Source organism: Triticum urartu, chromosome 2A, assembly GCF_056163025.1.
Source record: "Triticum urartu cultivar PI428250 chromosome 2A, HENAU_Tu73, whole genome shotgun sequence".
In the NCBI taxonomy this organism is placed as follows: Eukaryota; Viridiplantae; Streptophyta; class Magnoliopsida; order Poales; family Poaceae; genus Triticum; species Triticum urartu.
Genome location: NC_141874.1, coordinates 496,891,412 through 496,907,661, shown reverse-complemented (window position 1 = coordinate 496,907,661; position 16,250 = coordinate 496,891,412). Strand labels below are relative to the sequence as shown.

General features: G+C 44.1%; 1 protein-coding gene across 2 annotated transcripts; it reads right to left on the bottom strand.

Annotated features, from left to right (window-relative positions):
* Positions 1–2,891: 2,891 nt before the first annotated feature.
* Positions 2,892–11,360, bottom strand: LOC125538171 (Pentatricopeptide repeat (PPR-like) superfamily protein). 2 transcript variants are annotated; one of them, XM_048701456.2, is made up of 4 exons: positions 9,258–11,360; positions 4,224–4,361; positions 3,960–4,128; positions 2,892–3,085 (listed from the first exon to the last, which is right to left on the bottom strand). In XM_048701456.2, the coding sequence occupies exon 1, from the start codon at positions 11,311–11,313 to the stop codon at positions 9,670–9,672; it is 1,644 nt and encodes a 547-aa protein (XP_048557413.2). In that variant the 5' UTR covers positions 11,314–11,360; the 3' UTR covers positions 2,892–3,085; positions 3,960–4,128; positions 4,224–4,361; positions 9,258–9,669. The 2 variants fall into 2 exon arrangements, with proteins under 2 accessions (XP_048557413.2, XP_087400293.1); XM_087544167.1 differs by having other exon boundaries at positions 4,224–4,353.
* Positions 11,361–16,250: the final 4,890 nt, after the last annotated feature.

The following is a 16,250-nucleotide window of genomic DNA, read 5'->3' as shown; positions in this document are numbered from 1 at the left end:
GAAGAATGGAGGCGGAGTACCAATCTTGAAGAACCAGGGGGTGTTCAAAGTTGTAATAATTACCGTGGAAATAAGCTGATGAGTCATATAATGAAGCTACAGAAAAGAGTCGTTGAGCACCGCCTTAAGAAGAATGACAAGCATGACCAAAAATCAATATGGTTCAATGCCTGGGAGGTCGATCATGGAAGCCATTTTCTTGGTACGACAACTTACGGAGAGATATAGGGAGCAAAAGAAGGACCTACATATGTTCATTGACTTAAAGAAGGCATACGGTAAGATACCGATGAATGTCATGTGGTGGGCCTTGGAGCAACACAAAGTTCCAACAAAGTATATTGCCCTCATTGAGGACATGTAAAATAATGTTGTGACAAGTGTTCGAACAAGTGATGGCGACATTAATGACTTTCCAATTAAAATAGGACACACCATGGGTCAACTTTGAGCCCTTATCTTTTTGTTTTGGTGATGGATAAGGTCACAAGGGATATACAAGGAGATATCTCATGGTGTATGCTCTTTACGGATGATGTGGTGCTTTTCGATGATAGTCGGACGAGGGGTTAATAGAAAGTTAGAGCTATGGTGATGAACTTTGTAATCAAAGCGTTTTAGGCTTAATAGAACTAAAACAGAGTACATGAGGTGCAGTTTAGTACTAATATGCACGAGGAGGAGGTCAGCCTTGATGGGCAGGTGATACCTTAGAAGGACACCTTTTAAATATTTGGGGTCAATGTTGTAGAAGATGGTGATATGGACAAAGATGTGAGCCATCGAATCAAAGTCGGATGGATGAAGTGGCACCAAGCTTATGACGTTCTCTATGACAAGATAGTGTCACAAAAGGTAAAAGGCGGGTTCTATAGGACAACGATTCGACCCGCAATGTTGTATGATACTAAGTATTGGCTGATTAAAAGTCAACATGTTCAACAGTTAGGTGTGCGGAGATGCGCATATTGAGATGGACGTGTGGCAACACAAGAAATGATTGAGCTCTCAATGATGATGGGTGTGAGAGAGTTTCGATTGAAGGGAAGCTTATTCAACATCATCTGAGATGGTTCGGGGGCATATACAACGCAGACCTTCAAAAGCTCCGGTTCATAGCGGACGGTTAAAACATTGCTGATAATGTCAAGAGAGATCAGGATAGACCAAATTTGACATGAGAGGAGTCCGTAAAGAGATATCCAAAGGATTGAAATATTACCAAAGCACTAGCCATGAAAAGTTAGCTATCCACATGTCAGAACCATGGTTGTTGTTTGTCTTGGGGTGCTTCGTACTTTTATAAGAGTATATCTGAGTCCTTTTTTGTAAAAGTAAAATGTTAAACAAAGGAAGGCACTATATCACTTCAATTTCATTAAAGTTAGGATCCTGGCACAAAAGTGGATCATATGTCTGATGAACTAAATTGTATGAACATCCCTCTGTAGGTAAGCACCTCAAATTCTAACCCATAAACGAATCCCACTTGTACTTGTTTTCTTATTAGAAATGCATTTTATTATACACCGCGGTGCTCTTAGTCAAATAAGCCCGTTATGCTCCCTAACAAAATCAAGTAGTAGAGTAGTAGTTTCACCTCCTATCCAAGTGCCGATAGTTTCCACAAGATATCATTCCAGGATTCAGTTCGTGCATGATAATGCTAGCCATGTGCTGCAACTTTGCACGCAGCAGACACACACGCGCTCGTGCGCACGCCCACACAGAGACATAGTGCTGCGGTGCACACATCCCACTAAGAATCTAACATGGACCAACCAGATAGGCAGAGAATTTAATGGCGTTATTTATATATTTCCCAAATTGTCGTTGCTCTTGTAGGCTAGCAGCTAGTACAAATTTCATAAGAGAGATGTTCGAATCAAATCGTGGTTTAATTAAGAGCAAAGTTCACTGACCTGGGATAGCGCTATTGGTGCAGCAGCATATGTGGGCAAAGTATATGTCAACGCCTAAGTCGACATGCTAACAAGCTTGTCTGCCATAACCGGAGCCTAACAGATCCCTGCACCCAAAAAAATAAGGATCGTGCACCACCTATGGTGGAGTTGCTCCAACAGCAACAGGGTAGGTGATTGGATGAGGCCTATATACCTAGGTGAGCACATGTAAACAATAACATAACCTTAGAGGGCAGGTATCATGTATCTATGAATGTACTATAATCAGAAAAGACTGAAGATCACGACTTGCCAATGATCCCACTACATCGTCATACACAGATCTTTCATAAATCTGGCTATGATTGATTATGAAGAATTGGAGATGCAGGCACGATCAATGGTACACTGCAACATAGTGCCTATTCATGCTCTTAACAACCAACCGACAATGTATTTTCTAACAGACAGGTCTCAAAAACCATAATGCAAATTCATGCTCTGACTAGTAGTCAGTAAATGCGTATAATAATCATCAGAGAAGGTACACATTTCCTAGCTGGTTTAGCTCTATCTCATTTTATAAGCAATTATCTCCCCAGACATTATCCGCTGATTTACTGACTTACATATCTATCTCAGAAATTATAGTCCTACAGTAGTTATGTATGCTAGGTAGCCTACTATTAGAAAACTAGTACCAACTCCAACATTTCTCAACCATCTGATGCTGGACCACAAAACCATGTGTAGGAACTTCATATGCAGATTCAATGGCCAGAGGGCCTACAGAAGGTGATCCGTTTGATTCCATGCAGGAAAAAGTCACTTTTTTAAGACTAGGGTGAGGAGCACAAAATTAATAGGTGCCAGACATGTTTCTAACATCCTACTGCTTCTACAACCAGCTACAGTAAGATTTCCAAATGCAAGCATCCGAAAGCACATTTCGTCTAGCTCAAAGTAAACATCAATTGAGATGTGGGAAACTGCTTGAAATTCGAGTTTAGTGACCAAGGCATGGCCTTCTGGATTCTATCAAGTGATAAGATACAATTAAGCTCTCCTGGTGTATACAGTACAATTCTGTGAGCCTGACATCAAGTTAACTAACAGTTGTCCCTTTTAAAGTCTCAAGTCTCAAGCCACTAATGCAACCAGTTCCAAAACCCTCCTTAGACCTGAAACATGTGGACATTGGTATCCGTGTCACTTCTGTCTGATAACATTATGAGAAAGGGGAGAGCAGATGTGGCAGAAATGTTGAAACATGACTGAACTCTAATTATCCATGCATATTACTCAAGTGATCTCTAGAAAAATGGACCCCCGCTGTGACTACAGGACCTTGCAGGTTAAACTCTGAACATGGCAATATATCACTCAGTTGTTTACTTTGGCAACTACTCCCTCCGTTCCAAATTACTCGTCGCAGAAATAGATGTATCTAGAACTAAAATACATCTAGATACATCCATACCTGCGACAAGTAATTCGGAACGGAGGGAGTACTTGCTTGGCACCTATGGTTTGGCATGGATATCACATATGATAAGTGTGTGCACTTTGCTATCAGCCATGAATGTAGTAATGGACCTAAACATGGACACGCATAACAAATTATATTAGACTAATATTCAAAACATGTGATAACAAAACTTGAATTTGACCATCCTATATTGGCATATTACTGCTGAATTTCATCTTATCAATTAAATGTATGAATGATATCCTCTTACAACTTGTTCAAATTACCCATAGCTACAATAACCGCAATGAACTGCAAGCATTAACTGCGCCTTGGTAAGACCTATATTCAGAAGTACAACATGGCAGCTCATGCAAGCATTATGAATAATTGGAACAACCGATACATATTACTCCCTCTGTAAAGAAATATAAGAGTGTTTAGATCACTACTAGAGTAGTGATCTAAACTCACTACTAGAGTAGTGATCTAAACGCTCTTATATTTCTTTACGGAGGGAGTACCAAATTCATGCACATTAATCAAGAGAAGAAATGCTTTTGTGTGTAGATCACCCATGCGCATACCGATCAGTTTAAAAGCATGTGTCACATGCTACCGAAGCAAAAAACAACTGGACATGTGCCTTGTCCTCTACATAGGTGAAGCTTGAAAGTACTTTCATATCAAATGTCCACATTTCTTATCTTGACAAGGGCCATTATTGTGAAATAGTACCCATGTCCTCCAGAGTACCTGCAAAGAACACGCACAGAAAACAATTTATCTAGGTGCAATGTTTAGCTAGAAGTCTAGCTGGATTACTGAACTCCACAGTCAGCACATAGCACCTTAAGGAAATATAGTTGAGGCACTGATCTTCAAAAGCTTTAGTCCACAAAACTTCTGAAGAGATCCCCATTTGACAGATGCTGGGAACACTGAAGACTGAGCCCAAAGGAAGGATAGTAACAAGGTTCACTAGATTCCTTATGGAACAAAAGAAAAAACATGAGCATTTCTTCGCTTTTTTGCAAGGGAGGAAAAGGAGCATTCTTTTACTTCATGGACTATCTTGAATAAGATAATCCATAGAGAAGAAAGTAAAACGTAGCTTGAACAACAAGATAGCATTTAACACAGTGCATCTCAAATACAATTCAGTATGGACACCTAGATGGAACTAAAAAGGACCTCTTCCCCAATAAACTAGGCATCCAGTTCATGTAAGACATTAGGGCCCCCAGATAGAAGCAGATCTAAGAGAATTCTCTTAGCAAAGTATCAACGAGAGTTACCACCAGTTTACACAAAGTCCCACTGGAAGGTCACACAAGAAAACACCATCATAGCTCTAAACCGCCTAAACCTTGCCATCTAAATATTCCAAACCAAGTTGGTTTTCACAAGTGGTTTTTCACTTTTCACTGATGGGGCGCTTACACACCATCTGCACAACCATTTTCTGTTCCCATCTCTTTGTCTCTGTCCCCATCCCTGTCCTCAGCACCTACCATGGCAGGCATGCTGGTGCAAAGGCCCCGGAGGTGCCGCCTGCACAACCAGCAGCATTGACCCCTGTATGTTGTCGCCCTCGCCTCTGCTGAGTGATCCTCAGCCATGCGGGTGACACCTCATCATTCTTCACCGCCGCGCCGAGGAAGCTGCAGGCCAAAAAAGTTTGCGATTGTATGCCTCTTCCAGGAGAACACCTCAGCTTTCCACATTGCAAAACTCACCATGAAGTAGACCCCATTCCTTGGTCTCTCCCAGTGGCTCGATGTGGTGTTTCGGGTCATGGCGACGACACAGCAGAATGAGAAGCAGATGGCCGCAAAAAACACAATGGGCAGATCCATAGAGACTTCAGGTGCAGCAAAGGTACGGCACAGTTCTTGTTGTAGGAGTTGGCTGGTCGGTGCTTGGTTTGGGAATAACTTGGACCTCCTCCTTGACGAGCACTGATATGCAGACCTTTTCATCTTCTCTTTTCCTTTTTGCTGATTTTTCAGGTAATGTGTGATGATGGGGCATACAGCTGACCCAAACATCAGTGAAAACAACTTTGGGATCAGTCGAAGGGGTAAACCGGTAAAGTGAATGGTTTTTTATTATTTTATTTTATTTTGAACGTTGGCAGGAACAACAACAACAACAACAAAGCCTTTAGTCCCAAACAAGTTGGGGTAGGCTAGAGGTGAAGCCCATAAGATCTCGCGACCAACTCATGGTTCGGGCACATGGATAGCAAGATTCCACGCACCCCTGTCCATAGCTAGTTCTTTGGTGATACTCCAATCCTTCATATCTCTCTTTACAGACTCCTCCCATGTCAAATTCGGTCTACCCCGACCTCTCTTGACATTCTCCGCACGCTTTAGCCGTCCGCTCTGCACCGGAGCTTCTGGAGGCCTGCGCTGAATATGCCCAAACCATCTCAGACGATGTTGAACAAGCTTGTCTTCAATTGGTGCTACCCCAACTCGATCTCGTATATCATCATTCCGGACTCGATCCTTCCTCGTGTGGCCACACATCCATCTCAACATACGCATCTCCGCCACATTGAACATGTGGCCTTTTAGTCGGCCAACACTCAGCGCCACACAACATTGCGGGTCGAACCGCCGTCCTGTAGAACTTGCCTTTTAGCTTTTGTGGCACTCTCTTGTCACAAAGAATGCCAGAAGCTTGGCGCCGCTTCATCCATCCAGCTTTGATTTGATGGTTCACATCTTCATCAATACCCCCATCCTTCTGCAGCATTGACCCCAAATATCGAAAGGTGTCCTTCTGAGGCACCACATGCCTAGTAGTACTGAAACTGCACATCATGTACTCGGTTTTAGTTCTACTAAGCCTAAACCCTTTCAATTCCAAGGTTTGTCTCCATAACTCTAACTTCCTATTTACCCCCGTCCGACTATCGTCAACTAGCACCACATCATCCGCAAAGAGCATACACCATGGGATATCTCCTTGTAATATCCCTTGTGACCTAATCAATCACCATGGCAAAAAGATAAGGGCTCAATGTTGACCACTGGTGCAGTCCTATCTTAATCAGGAAGTCATCAGTGTCGACATCACTTGTTCGAACACTTGTCACAACATTATCGTACATGTCCTTAATGAGGGTAATGTACTTCGCTGGGACTTTGTGTTTCTCCAAGGCCCACCACATGACATTTCGCGGTATCTCATAGGCCTTCTCCAAGTCAATGAACACCATATGCAAGTCCTTCTTTTGCTCCCTGTATCTCTCCATAAGTTGTCGTACCAAGAAAATGGCTTCCATGGTCGACCTCCCAGGCATGAAACCAAACTGATTTTTGGTCACGCTTGTCATTCTTCTTAAGCGGTGCTCAATGACTCTCTCCCATAGCTTCATTGTATGGTCATCAGCTTAATTCCACGGTAATTACACAACTCTGAACATTCCCCTTGTTCTTGAAGATTGATACTAATATACTTCGTCTCCATTCTTCTGGCGTCTTGTTTGCCCGAAAAATGAGGTTGAAAAGCTTGGTTAGCCATACTATTGCTATGCCCCCGAGGCCTTTCCACACCTCAATGGGGATACAATCTGGGCCCGTCGCCTTGCATCCTTTCGTCCTTTTTAAAGCCTCCTTGACCTCAGACTCCTGGATCCGCCGCACAAAACGCACGTTGGTCTCATCGAAGGAGTCGTCCAGTTCAATGGTAGAACTCTCATTCTCCCCATTGAACAGCTTGTCAAAGTACTCCCACCATCTATGCTTAATCTCCTCGTCCTTCACCAGGAGTTGGTCTGCTCTGTCCTTGATGCATTTGACTTGGCCAACATCCCTCGTCTTCCTCTCGCGGATCTTGGCCATCTTGTAGATGTCCCTTTCGCCTTCCTTCATGCCTAGCCATTGGTGGAGGCCCTCATACGCCCGACCCCTTTCCCTCGCTTTGTGGCCTTCTTCTCTATGTTGTCTGCACTCCTATCCAGGTATAGGTGTCTGAAACAATCTTTCTTCTCCTTGATCGCCTTCTGGACATCATCATTCCACCACCAGGTATCCTTAGCTTCGCTTCTCCTTCCCTTGGACACTCCAAACTCCTCCGAGGCCACCTTACAAATGCAAGTCGCCATCTTCATCCACACATTATTCGCATCCCCTCCTTCCTCCCGAGGGCCCTCCTTAATGACCCTCTCCTTGAACGCCTGAGCTACCTCCCCCTTGAGCTTCCACCACTTCGTTCTAGCGACTTTGGCACGCTTATCCCACTGGACACGGATCCGAAAGCGGAAGTCAGCAACCACCAGCTTATGCTGAGGGACAACACTCTCTCCAGGTATCACCTTACAATCTAGGCACGCACGCCTATCTTCTCTTCTCGAGAGGATGAAATCAATCTGGCTAGAGTGTTGGCCACTACTAAAAGTCACCAGATGTGATTCTCTCTTTTTTTAAAAGAGGGTGTTAGCTACGATCATGTCATAGGCTAGAGCAAAGCTCAAGACATCTTCTCCTTCTTGATTCCTGATGCCATAGCCAAAGCCCCCATGCACCCCTTCAAAACTTGTGTTAGATGTACCCACATGGCCATTGAGGTATCCTCCTATGAAGAGCTTCTCGCCAATCGGTACACTCCTAACCATGTCCTCAAGGCCTTCCCAAAACTCCCTCTTGGTGTTCTCATTGTGGCCTACTTGCGGGGCATGCATGCTGATAACATTGAGAACTAAGTCCCCAACTACCAGCTTGACCAGGATAATCCGGTCCCCACGTCTCTTGGCGTCTACCACTCCATCCTTGAGGCTCTTGTTGATCAAGATGCCTACGCCATTTCTGTTTGCAGCCATCCCCGTGTACCACAGCTTGAAGCCGGTATCCTCCACCTCCTTCGCCTTTTGACCCCTCCATTTGGTTTCTTGGACGCAAAGGATATCAACACTTCTCCTCACCGCTGCATCAACTAGCTCCCGAAGCTTCCTTGTCAGAGACCCTACATTCCACCTACCTAAGTGAATCCTCCTAGGCTCGGCTAGCTTCCTTACCCTTCACACTCGTCGAGTCAAATGCGAAGACCCTTGCTCATTTTCCACTACATCCGGGCGCCGATGTAGCGCGCCACTAAGGATGCAACAACCCGATCCTCGCTCACTTGACACCGTATCCAGATCAAGATACAGCGCGCCACCGGGGGGGTGGCGGCCTGGCCCTTGCCCATTTGACACCACACCCGGGTTCCGATGTGGCGCGTCGCTGAGAGGGTTACGCCCCAACGAAAATCTTTTGGGTTTCATCTCCATAAGAGTGGTTGGGTTTTTACGTTGGCTCGCCAAGCCTATCACAACCCTCCTCCTTTTACCCGAGCTTGGGACCGGCTATGTTGAGACAACATAGAACTGCCAAATTCATTGATCAGAAAGAGGTATTACAAGAACACCCCCAAAGGAGGAATGCACCACATAAAGGCGAGTGCTAATGGTTTTTGATATTTAAAGGGTGTTCTGGGAGCTGGAGCCGGGAGTTAATAAAAAAGACTCAAGCAAAGCTAGGAGTTAAAAGATAGAGAATCCATACATGTACATTGTGTGGGAAAAAGGGAACCTTTCATGTTTCTAAACATCACGGAAAAACATAATAACGTATGCAGGTACATTGTACAAAAGTATGTGCATAAGAAACAAAAGTGAAATATATGTCCATTTTACATTCACGAGTTCGTTATACCTGAAATGTTCTGTTTTTGTGAAACAAGGTTGGATGATTTCAGTTCAACAGAGATTATAGCTTTCATCAACATTGCAATCACAGCTATAGCGGCGCTACCTTGTATGCTAAAAGCTCACAAACTGAATAGGTAGTAAAGAAAGATTAAGGAATGACTCGGTGAGAAAGAGCACTCACATGGCATCATCTCATCGGCAATGGCAGCAGTAGATGAAATCTCACCAGCAATCACATTATCCTCTGGTTCTTAACACGAGGTAATGTCAGCATATAACTAGAAGCACTATGCAGAAGTGAACAGTTCACCTCAGATGGCTTGATGACTCTTATTAACCCAAGACAGGTTGTAAACTAACATGTTTTCTATGTCAAAAAGCAGCAGCCTTCTACCATAAACATCCAAACTTGGGTGCAAATCATTAGTTTCTGATGATTCCGTAATCATCATGAGTTGACAATGCAAAGCACACATATTGTCTTTTTTCCACATTCAGCAGAAGTCTACTACTCTACTCAACATTCCAATAAGGTCAGCAAAGCTAAGGCAAGATAAATAGTAAATACATCAATAGTCTCAACAAATGCCTTACTATAGAACAACGGTTCGACCTGCTATTTTTGTTAACCCTTTTCCAGTCATTTCAGCTCTAACTTCAGAAACATCGGCCCATCTGTCAATGTTAGCATAAATGTTTGACAGGGTTACATAATTTCCAGCATTATCTGGTTCAATTTCAAAAAGCTTCTTTGCTGCAACTTTTCCAAGCTCAATATCACCGTGGAGTATGCATCCACGCAACAATGCACCCCATGATCCCGGATGAGGTTTTCCTGGCATTGACTTAATAAGCTCATATGCATCTCTCACCATCCCAGAACGCCCGAGAAGACTGACAAGGCAAGCATAGTGATCGCCAGATGGCATAATCAAATACTCATTCTTCATCATTGCAAAGTACCTTTTCCCTTCTTCTACTAGGCCAGCATGATTGCAAGCTGTCAAAACAACTGTAAACACAGCATTATCTGGGGAGAGGCCCTCCAAGAGCATCCTAGTGAAAAGCTCAACAGCCTTGTTAGCTGAACCATGGAGGCAATGACCTTGCATCATCGAACAGTATGAGAACACATCTCGAACTGGCATGGACTCAAATAAAACAGTAGCCCTCTCCATGTTCCCACACTTTGCATTCATATTTATGAGACCAGCCAACACATGGGCATTGTTCATATCTATGGAATAAGTCGTGATGTAACCTTCAATCCATTTTGCCAACATGATGTTACCCAGTTGGGAGCACGCTGTCATCAGAGCAACAATAACAAGCTCGTCTGGGCATATGCCTTTCTCACGGAACTCCTTAAAAACCCTTAAAGCCTCTCCAGGATAACCATTCTGTGCATAGCCTGATATCATCGCTGACCATGAGAACACATCCCGGTCATGTAACTTATCGAACAACATTTTGGCAACTTGCATATTTCCTGCCTTTGCATACCCACCGATCAACGATGTGTGCGCTGCAGCAGTTCTTTGGGGCATTTCTTCGAACAGCCTCCTTGCACTCTCCAGGTCCCCGCACTTCACGTACCCACCAACCATGGCGTTCCAATGAACCACGTTCCTGTGTGGCATTCGGTCAAAAATCTCCCGGGAAGACACGATGTCACCACACTCGACGTAGACCATGATAATGGCAGTCCAGGAAACCTCGCTGGGAATGACCATTGAGTCGAAAAGCATCCGGGATGCGCCAGCAGAGCTGCAGCTTCCGTAGAACTGGATGAGCGCTGTGCGGACGAAGAGGTCGGCATCCAGGCCGAGGCGTATGGCTGCAGCGTGCAAAGCGGAGCCAGTGGGTTTGCAGGGTACGCGGGAGCACGCGCGGAGGAGGGAAGGGAAAGAGAATGCGTCGGGGCAGGCGGTGCGGCGGACGATATTGAACTGCGCAAGCGCAGCGTGGAGCGGGGAATGGCGAGAGTGTGAGGCGAGGACGGCGTTGCGGAGGCTGAGCGGGACGGCGTGGGAAGGGAGAGCCGAGAGGAAGGAGTCGGCGACGGAGGGGGAGGCGAGCGAGTCGCAGGCCGCGGTGAAGCGCGCGAGGAGGGCGTGGTGGTTGTGGAGGCCAAGGCGAACGATACGGGCGTGGAGCTGGGCGAGGCAGCGAAGAGTACGGCAGCGGCCGAGGAGGGTCGCGACCGGAGGGGATGGGCGGCCGGCGGCGGGGGTCATGCGGCTGCGGCGGCGAGTGGAGAGGCCGGTAATGGCATTTGAAGCTGCGTTTGGGGCCTGGGTGTGCCTTTTTTCGGCTCGCGTCACATTGGTGGGTTCGGTTTGCAGCCTGGGCTCGCCTACATGGTAAATGGACGGGCCCAAGAAAAGTAGCTGCTTCATTCGCTTCCTTTAGATCACTCGTTTGTTTCGATTATTTTTATATACATTTATTTATTATTTATTACCCCTAAAAAATTATTATTTATATTCCTAAATATATAAAAATATTCATAATTATATTCCTAAAAGGACCCGATAACGCCCCAACATTATTTTTTGACCATGGCCAATCAAAAGTTTTCGATGAAAATTTTAGTGGCGCGATGATGGCAAGTTTAGTTGGCCAGTATGGCAAATCCGTGCTTGGTGCATTTTTGTCAGGAAATTGTCATGTGTGTCAACTAAACTTATCATCCTTGCGTCACTAAAATTGTCATCAAAAATATTTAATTTGCCATGGTAATAAAACAAACGTTAGGGATTAAAAAAATTTATGCAGTGTTAAAAAGATATTCGTGTAAATTTTAAAGAATGCTGATGGCATTCGAAAAAGTACGCTAAAAATTTCACACATTTTTTAAACGTTTTTCACATTAAAAAATACAATGTAAACAAATGTTCACATAATTCAAAAAGTATTTCATACTATTAAATAAAACGTAGGTGACATTTAAAAATGTAAAATAAAATTGAAAAGAAATATGTTCATGACATTTTTTAGAAATTTTTATACAATCTATACCAATATAAAAAGACTCAAAGGGGCAGATCCAAACCATCTCGACCATCAAATCATGTTATCTAGCAGCTCAAATCGCTCCAATGTTGAGTATCAAACACGTTTAATGCTCTAATTACCCACCACTGTCATTGGTTATAAACACGTTTTGACTCAACGCTATCCCATGAAATCTGCCATGTAATTAATATCATATCATTCCCGCGAAAATAATAATTGATATCTTACCAAATACCAATGTGCAACAGATATATCTTACCTAATATAACGTGCAACTAATATCATATCTAATATAAACGTGCATTGCACGTACATTATTACTAGTGTAAAGAAAATGTTCACATAATTTAAAGAAAACATTTTGTGCCAGGCAGAAAAATGTTAAGTGTTTATAAACAATGTTTATGATATATACGAAAAATGTAAAAAGTGAATGAAAAAATCAAAAATGTGTTAGAAAAACAAAGAAAACCGATGGTAAATACAACAGCCTCTTGTTGGGCTGGCCCAGAAAGTGATTTACTATATGGACAACCATGTTGTTGTCAGTCTTGTCTCAAAAAAATGTTGTTGTCAGTCACGAAAAGGAATGAAAAGAAGATTGCAGAGAAGGAGTTCAATAGGATGGGAAAGATTAGTAGGGTCGAGTCCGATGATGAATCAAGGGATGCTAGAACAGTTTTGGATAATGCAGGAAAATGACGAGTGCGGTGGAAGTTTGTCAGGAAACTACTCTGTCTCCTGTGACCATTATGTGCCGGAAGAAAAACAAATCCTTGATAGTGTTGCTGTAAATTCAAAGAACTTGTTCGAGACTCTGAACAGAGGGAATTACCAGCACAAATATCATATTGCTTACTGATGATCTTTTCAGCCACCTTTACATGTTCGAAACAAAAGCACACATTACAATGATCAAGACAGGAAGGTATTCTATACAGAGAAGTTTTTTAAGCGGAAGAGCATCAATGAAGTACACGCTGACAAGCACAGGCTGCATGATGCGACGGCTATGTACAAGGTACTAGACCAAGGAGAAATGAGTATTGTGAAGGAGTATGTTAGGAAATTACGGAAGCTATGTAAGACGATAGGAAAGAGTGCGGCGTTTACCCGCACTGACGAAAAAAAATCAAAACAAATACTAGAAAAATACAAAAAAAATTGGGTGGTAGATAATTTGATGTGTGAGGTTCGCTACAAATTTCAACTCATTTGGACATTTGAGAAGCTCTCTGCAAAAAAAGACAAAATCAGGGTATGTAAAAAAGTTTACTGTTCACACACTGTTTTGACCTGATTTGTCTTTTTTGCCGAGAGCTGCTTAGATATTCAAATGATTGAAATTTTGAGCGGACCTCATGCATCAAATTATCTATCACACAAAAAATGGATTTGTTTAAATTTTTTTAGTTTTTTTTTTGAATTTTTTTCTAATCGGGAGCATATGAGCCTGGGCACCGATTTGGATTTTCAGATAGGAAAACGAGCCTTTGTGGAGAAGAAGGAATATGTTATGGACTTTGTTCAGAAGCCAGCCTGCTATGTCAATGATTTCAAACTAAGGCTACATAATAGTTGGCGGAATGCAGTAGGGTGCAAGATCTGTGGACCGAATGTGAATTGGGTGTAAGTAAAAGGAAAATGCTAACAAGGAAGAAGGCAGAACGGAAGGTGGTTAACTTTGTTGGGCGGCGGCAGCGCTCATAGCGCCGTTCCCTTCTTGAAGGCGCCGCTTTGAAAACCTTGGGGTTGGGCGGTGCTTGCGGGTGGTGGGCGACAGCGGTGGTGCAGTCCTATCCTAGCATAGATCTACATCTGTTGCTTGGAGATGGACTCGTTGAAAGTGCAACTATTCCTGGGTGGTTTTGGTAATTCCTAACAACATATAGATCATTGAGCTAACATTATTTCAAGATTAATATTTCAGAAAAAGCTCAATGAATGGCATGACATGGATGAGGAAAGTGGATCCCTCAAAATTCTAAGGACAAAAAGTTTGGCTCAACCTTCAAGATCAAGACTCTACATTTTATATTTTAGTGATCCAAGATCACATTGAGTCTATAGGAAAAGCCAATACTATTAAGGAGGGATGAGGTGTTGCTTAATGGCTTGCTTGCTCAAAGTGCTTAGTGATATACTCCAAAACCCTCAACTACCTTCCTACATCCACATTTGACCTAAACCAAAAGTCAAACTCGGCCCTACCGATTCTATCTATCCAGCGCCACCGAGTTTCAAATGTCATAGCCACTGCCACAAACCCTAGCAATTCGGTTTCACCGATAGGGATCTCGGTCTCACCGAGATGGGATTGTAATCTCTCTGTTTCCCTTCGTAACGTTTCGGTCTTACCGAGATGAGCGATCGGTCCCACCGAGATTGCAATGTAAACTCTCTGTTTTCCTTTTGTAACATTTCGGTCTCACCGAGATGAGCGAATTGGTCCCACCGAGTTTACCTGACCAACTCTCTGGTTAGCTTATTACCAAAATCGGTCCCACCGAGTTTGTGTAATCAGTCACATCGAGATTACGTTATACCCTAACCCTAACCATATCGGTCCTACCGAGTTGCATCTCAGTCCCACCGAAAATCCCAACGGTCACTAGGTTTGTTGAATCGGTCCAACCGAGTTTAACCATTCGGTCCCATCGAGTTTGGCAAATTGTGTGTAACGGTTAGATTCTGTGTGGAGGCTATATATACCCCTCCACCCACTCTTCATTCGTGGAGAGAGCCATCAGAACATACCTACACTTCCAATACACATTTTCTGAGAGAGAACCACCTACACTTGTGTTGAGGTCAAGATATTCCATTCCAACCATATGAATCTTGATCTCTAGCCTTCCCCAAGTTGCTTTCCACTCAAATATTCTTTCCACCAAATCCAAATCCTGTGAGAGAGAGTTGAGTGTTGGGGAGACTATCATTTGAAGCACAAGAGCAAGGAGTTCATAATCAACACACCATTTGTTACTTCTTGGAGAGTGGTGTCTCCTAGATTGGCTAGGTGTCACTTGGGAGCCTCCGACAAGATTGTGGAGTTGAACCAAGGAGTTTGTAAGGGCAAGGAGATCGCCTACTTCGTGAAGATCTACCGCTAGTGAGGCAAGTCCTTCGTGGGCGACGGCCGTGATGGAATAGACAAGGTTGCTTCTTCATGGACCCTTCGTGGGTGGAGCCCTCCGTGGACTCGCGCAACCTTACCCTCCATGGGTTGAAGTCTCCGTCAACGTGGATGTATGATAGCACCACATATCGGGACCACGACAAAAACATCCGTGTCTCCAATTGCGTTTGAATCCTCTAAACCCTTCCCTTTACATTCTTGCAAGTTGCATGCTTTACTTTCCGTTGCTCATATACTCTTTTGCATGCTTGCTTGAATTGTGTGAAGATTGCTTGACTTGTGCTAAGATAGCTAAAATCTGTCAAGAACTAAAATTGGGAAAAGGCTAGATTTTTATTTGGTCAAGTAGTCTAATCACCCCACCCCCCTCTAAACATACTTTCGATCCTAGACTCGTGTTCGTGGAGGTCGACGTTTGGCGTCGTGGTGGCATCGATGGCGGGGGACCTGCCAAGGCACGCGTAGGTGGAGGTCGTCGTTTGGCGTCGTGATGACGTCGATGGCGGAGGACCTGCCAAGGTTGACACCTCAATCTGCTCTGAAGATGAACCAGTGGAAGATGGCGGCGATGACACATGTGAGTGCGCCGGACCGGTTTGTGCCCCGGCCCTAGCAGATGGTGTTGTAGAACGTAGTAATTTCAAAAATTTCCTATGTACACGCAAGATCATGGTGATGCATAGCAACGAGAGGAAAGAGTATCGTCCACGTACCCTCGTTGACCCTAAGCGGAAGCGTTATGAGAACGCGATTGATGCAGTCGAACGTCTTCACGATCCGACCGATCCAAGTACCGAACGCACGGCACCTCCGAGTTCAGCACACGTTCAGCTCGATGACGTCCCACGAACTCCGACCCAGCAGAGCTTCATGAGAGAGTTCCGTCAGCACGACGGCGTGTTGACGGTGATGATGTTGCTACTGATGCAGGGTTTCGCCTAAGCACCGCTACGATATGATCGAGGTGGATTATGGTGGAGGGGGGCACCGCACATGGCTAAGGGATCAATGATCAAC